Source organism: Spermophilus citellus (genome assembly GCF_964194105.1).
Source record: "Spermophilus citellus genome assembly, chromosome: 11".
NCBI lineage: Eukaryota > Metazoa > Chordata > Mammalia > Rodentia > Sciuridae > Spermophilus > Spermophilus citellus.
Window position 1 is genome coordinate 24,259,268 of NC_138192.1, and position 6,302 is coordinate 24,265,569.

Here is a 6,302-nt window from a genome sequence, read left to right on the forward strand (position 1 = left end):
TATCACCTCCCTGATTCAATTGATTTTCCTGGAGCATGACAATTAAATTTGAAATGCAGAAATAAATGATGAAATATGCTAGGGTTTTAGTTTATTCTTAACTTTCTGTTTTCTTGGGTCATAGCTTCTGCTTTCTCTGAAAGATATCTTGGTATGCCATCTAAGGAAGAAAGCACTTACCAGGTAACTAAATTAAAAATAAATAGAATTAATAACATTTTTTTTTCTAAAAATCAGGTCAAATTGCTTTTACGGGAAGATCTGTAGATACAGATGTTTGTGTTCTTTGTTTTTATAGGCATCTAGTGTGCTACATAATATTCATGGCTTAAAAGAAGAAAATATATTAATAATTCATGGAACTGCTGACAGTAAGTATTATATTTGCTGCTACTGTTTGATGGAATGTGACCTTTTACAAAGGAATACATCTTAAAATTTGCTTACAGAAGGCTTATAAACCTGAAAAACAAAAAAATAGGAAGTGAGACAAAGGATCAGATGGTAGGAAGTGGGAAGAAAGAATTCAGGAATAAGCAGAGAGGAAATAAATAATCAGCCTCAAATGGCAACATCTCCAATAAAACTTCCTGAGATTTTGGGAATAGTCAGTCTGTGCTATTGAACACAATAGCCATTAACCACTTATGACTATATTCCATTCAGTGAGACTGAGGAATATAATTTTTAATATTGCTTAATTTTTCCTGATTTTAATTAAATAGCCTCATGTGGCTAGTGGCCATGGCTATTGTGTTATTCAGCAGACCTCAAATGGAAATCAACCTACAAAACAGAAAGATAATGTATATATGCAAGCGCTGAGAGGTTGTGAGTTTACTCACTTACATGAAGTTTTAACTTATCTGAAGTTAAAATCTTCCTAAAAAAGCAATTTTGTATTCCTTCTCATTTTTTAACCATTTTAAACATGGGGGATGGATTTGGTTGATGTTATAAATAAAAATAATTATTTATATTCATAGGAAGCTTTCAGGGCTCAACGAATTTATATTTTTATTGTCCTATATGATACCTCACAACAGAAAGTTGAGTGTTTATAGTTCTATTCACAGTTGAGAAAAATCAATTTCAAGAAAGAAACATTTTTCCAAGGCTTTCTGACAAGTGAGCCAAGAGAGTTCAGATCTTGAATCAATACTTTCTAAGTCTTGAGCTTGCATCTGTTATCACACCCTACCCTACCTCAGTATTTTTAGCCAATTTTTTAAAATCATAAAAAAAGTTCTCTTAGCAAAGAGTGTAGAGTATACCATCTCTCCAACTTAACTTTAAGCAAGTCAAGCTATAGTTAAACCACAGCTTAATGTGTGTGTGTGTATTTTATATACACACACACACATATATATAATACAAACACACACACACACACACATATATATATATGCACATCTATATCAATTTCTCTCTCTATATATATATAAAATACATATATGTAATGTAGTGAGATATCACTAACCCTTAGACAGAATTCTGAATAAAGTATGCGTGTGCTTTCTGTTAAGAAGCCAAAGTTAAGTTTCTTTCTTCCTTTATGTTGGGTTGGATTTAATGATGTTCTTCAAGAGTATGATATAGAAAAGGGGAGTTTTCACTTTACAGAGAAGACTTGTCCTTCAACCCATCAGCCAGGGATGAAGTTTCACATCAGTAGTGATAAGCCAAGTTCATAGTAGGTATAGTACATATAATATAATGAGAATGACACTTCACCTAAGTGGTTCAGTACCCTAAAACTATAACCACAGTCTAAACTTAAGAAAAACATCAGAATATCCAAATGAGGACTCTACCACCACATGATCACTATTCCTCAGAACTATGAAGGTCATGAAAAATAGAGAAAGGCTGAGAACCCCCCATAGATCAAAGGATACTAAGGGGACATGAAGTCTGAATATAAAGTGGTATCATGGATGGGGCTCTGGAGCAACAAAAATAATGTCAAAGGAAAACAATTTGACATTATGGCAATTTTCCCATTAAATATAATACGATGTTGGGAAAGATTGTGCATATGTTTTTAAAGGATTTAAATCATCATTTGATATTTTTTATCCTCTGCCATAGAATGATTATTTGGCATCATCTAACTAGAACATTAAAGAGGATTAAACCAGTGGTAAGGCTGCCCTGGGTTTGCAAAGACCTTTACAATATATTAGCTTAGGAGTGATTTCAGAAATTCATAGGTGTACAAACGACAGAAAGGAATAGCGCAGGTGGCATATGAGCAAAGTGCTGTGCACAAGGATTTGAGTGAATGTTCCAGGATTTTGCCCCTATTTGAGCCCACAGAATCTCCAAATCTAAAGCAACTCCATTTCTTATTTCAAAGTTTTGGACCTTCTATTCAGGCAGAAGGAAGACAGAATGAAGCTGGAATAACTAGTATTATCTAAATTAAATATTTAGCCCATGAATAAGAAGATGTAGAAGATATGTACTACATTTTCTCAATATAGAGCATTCTCTTATAAAAATTTAATATAATAAAGCACAATGTCATTATCTAACTGAGACTGGGTGCCAATAACCCTCCTGAAGGAATGCAAATCTATTTTTCTGTATTCATAATTACAAAAGGCATTCATTATATTAAAATATTTATAAAGTATAAAATATATGAACAATTGGGAATAATAAATTATATCTAAAAATTATGTCTCAATACCATCCTGTATAGTACATAAGCCTTGTTCATCACTCCAGTAGTATTGATTTGATTTTTTATAATGTTAAAGTTTGCCATTATTGCTAACACCTTTCTAGTTAAAAACAAAGATTAGCTTTTTAATTGTATGATGTATGCAAAACACTTAAACTCTTTGAAAAAATAATATGAAAATTTTCTGATCCTAATAAATGTATCCTCTTCAAATATCATAATTTAATTTCTTCCAGCAAAAGTTCATTTCCAGCATTCAGCAGAATTAATCAAGCATCTAATAAAAGCTGGAGTGAATTATACTATGCAGGTAAGTAATTCTTTTAGAAGAGTATTGTGTTAGTCAGCCTTCCTTCATTATAGATTACTTGAGATAACTTACACAGAGAAAAGTTTATTTGTCCACAGGTTGAAGGTTCAAGTCCATGATCAAGCCTTTAAGACATGGGCTGTTGGAAAATATTCAAGATACAAACTATTGCAAATGTCCTCTTCTAAATTCCTCTTTTACTTGTTAGATATAGAATACTTTTCTGCATTATTCTATTATTATTATTATTATTATTATTATTATTATTATTATTATTATTTCTGTAGTGCTGGGTATTGAACCCAGGGACTTGTGCATGCAAGAGAAGCATTCTGCCAACTGAGCTATATCCCAGCCCCCTTATTCTATTCTTAATGTAATTATTTTTAGTGTGTTTCTTAGGCTAAATAAGTTTGTACTCTTTGTTCTTGATTACATTGAGAATGTGGATACCTTTATGCTTTAAAAGTAAAATTCATGAACCCATTCAGAAATGTCCTTTTCTCCTCAAAATTTATATACTATTAATATTGATATTTTTAAAAAGATTAACTTTCTATTTCCCGTTGTCCCTTTTATATTTTCTTCACTTACTATCATTCATATATAAAAAGTGGGAGAGAAATATGTGTTTGGGGAAAATACTACAAGAAAAGAGGACAAGTTAAAACTCTATTTCAAATTCCATTTATATATGTGCTTTCACATATCTAATAAATATTAATCAGGGACTTACTTTAATAATGGTCACTATGTTAGATGGGTAACAAGACATACTTCATGCTATTCAAAAATTTTCAGCTTAATGGAGAAGTCATTAAAAAAGAGTAAATTTGTCAGCATTTGGAAGAAACAATTGTTAGTCAATTTTCTGTGTTATGACAAAATATCTGAGATAATCAAATTATGAGGCAAGATTGGTTTTTAGCTCATGGCTTCAGATGTTTGGGTGCATAGCTGGTTGGCCCCATTACTTTGGACTTGGGATGACACAGTATGTGTCATCATGGTAGGTTTCTTCAATTCATGGTACCTAGGAAGCAAAGAGAGACAAGTGGATCTGTAGTCTGAATATCCCCTCTGAAGGTCATCCCCAATGACCTAACTTCCTTCCACTGGGCTATACCTTGCACTGTTTACAGCATCTCCCCATAGTGCCACTCAATGGAGATGAAGCCTAAAACACATGGGCTTTCGTGATACATTTCAGATATAAGTCACAGCATTCCACCACTGGCCCCCCAAATCTCATGTCTTTCACACAATGCAAAATACAATAAATCCATGGGATAGGAAAGAATACCTAGGAAATGGACCAAAGAGTGAAGTCCAACAGGGCAAATGTCAAACACGGTAGCTCCATGTCCAGCATCCAGGATACATGGGGGTATGACGGGAGCTCCAAAAGGCTTGGGCATCACTGCCACTCTCTGTGGCCTAAACATTCTAATTTGCATACAGAAGGCATATTTTGTTTCAACTATAGATTGACATGATTACAATCTTTTTAAAAGCTTAGCTTAAAGAACTCAGAATTTGCTGAAATGAGATTTTGGTTAGAAATTTTCATATATCCTTTCTTCCTTTTTTTCCTTCCTTCCCTCCTGCCTGCCTACCTTCCCTCCTTCTGTACTGGGGATCAAATTCAGGGTCTCATACATGATAGGGAAGCACTCTCTCTCTCTCTCTCTCTCTCTCTCTCTGAGCCACTAAACTATATCCCCAAGCCCTGGTTAGGTAATATTTTTCAAAGTCCCTATGCCAGAGGGGAAAAAAGAAAGAAATAAAGAAAATGAATGCTGAGGGGGAAAAAGCTGCCTTGATAACTTGAAATCATCTCCCCTCAATGTCTTAGGTCTACCCCGATGAAGGTCATAACCTATCTGAGAAGAGCAAGTATCATCTCTACAGCACAATCCTCAGATTCTTCAGTGATTGTTTAAAGGAAGAAATACCCGTGTTACCACAGGAACCAGAAGAAGATGAATAGTGGACCCTATTTATATAGAACTGAAGGGGATATTGAGGCTCAATGAAACGCAACCAAGAGACTGTCATATTGTAGATGCTCAGAGTTTCAAGGGCAGCTTAAGGAGATGACACTGGAACAGCACACTCAGAGATAATGAACTAGAATTTGAAGACCGAAGTCCAAGTCTACTGTGTTGCCAAGGGTGCAGAATCTATTGCTTTGTAAAAGAAGATCAAAGGGTTGGTTTCCTGGGAGAAATTAGTTTTACATTAAAGTAGGAATAGTGCATGTTTTCTTCTGTTATCCCCGTTTGTTCTGTAACTAGTCGCTCTCATTTTGATTTCAATAGCCACCATCATCTTTGCACATAATGCACAACTTATCATCAGTACTACAGTCCCTGATCTCTGATGGCTGAGCTGCAGTCTAACACTTTCCTGTACCTTTACAATAAGTGCAATTCTTTCATTGTCTATTATTATGCTTAAGAAAATATTCAGTTAATAAAAACAGAGTATTTTATGTAATTTCTGTTTTAGAAACACATTATTACATGAGTCAAAGGACATGTAGGAATATGGATTTCAGCACCTTCCAAAGTTCAGCCAGTTATCAGTAGATACAATATCTTTAAATCACACGAGTGTATCTCTCAAGATATGTATACACCTGTGTGCATATACAGTGAATCTATCTTTACATGTTATTCATGCTACCAAGGGTAAGCTTTTGATGAATTAGAAAAGATGCTCTTTTACAGGCTATAATGAATGCTTTGTTTAATGAGCCAAATATGATGAAACATTTTTTTCCAATTCAAATTCTAGCTATTACTTTACTATAAATGCTTGGGTTGTGTTTGGTATTGTTTTTAGTGGTTAATAGTTTTCTAGTTGCAATTTAATTTTTTTGAATATGATACCTTGTCACATGTAAATTAGATACTTAAATATTAAATTATAGTTTCTGATAAAGAAATTTTGTTAACAATGCAATGCCACTGAGTGCTATTTTGCTCTATTGGTGGAGAAGACTTCTTTTTCAAAGACTGGGGCTCCTTTTACTTTTTTCCTCAGTGCAGAATCAATTCTCATATTCATTGTAAAAGGTCTGGATTATTTAATTTTCCAGATTTTATTTAGTATACCACATCTGCCCAATTCATCTGTTACTGTTTAAGTTAAATCCTTCTGGTGAGAATTAGAAATGAAATCTTTTTTATTCATTGGCCAAAAAGTTCACAAACAGCAGTGTTTGCTATTTAATTTTAATCAAAGGCACAAAATGCATCAATTTCTGTGTTCTGTTGACTTTCAGCAGTAAGTAACTGA

At 33.7% G+C, this 6,302-nt stretch overlaps 1 protein-coding gene across 1 annotated transcript in view; it reads left to right on the forward strand.

Annotated features, from left to right (window-relative positions):
- DPP10 (dipeptidyl peptidase like 10) overlaps window positions 1-4,989 on the forward strand; it is a gene marked incomplete at both ends in the record, with an annotated part of 611,721 nt that extends 606,732 nt beyond the window's left edge. Inside the window, 4 exons of the mRNA XM_081260615.1 lie at window positions 125-183; window positions 299-371; window positions 2,926-2,999; window positions 4,855-4,989. Of these exons, the coding sequence (XP_081116741.1) occupies window positions 125-183; window positions 299-371; window positions 2,926-2,999; window positions 4,855-4,989 (341 nt within the window). The remainder of the gene's footprint in view (window positions 1-124; window positions 184-298; window positions 372-2,925; window positions 3,000-4,854) is intronic.
- Window positions 4,990-6,302: the final 1,313 nt, after the last annotated feature.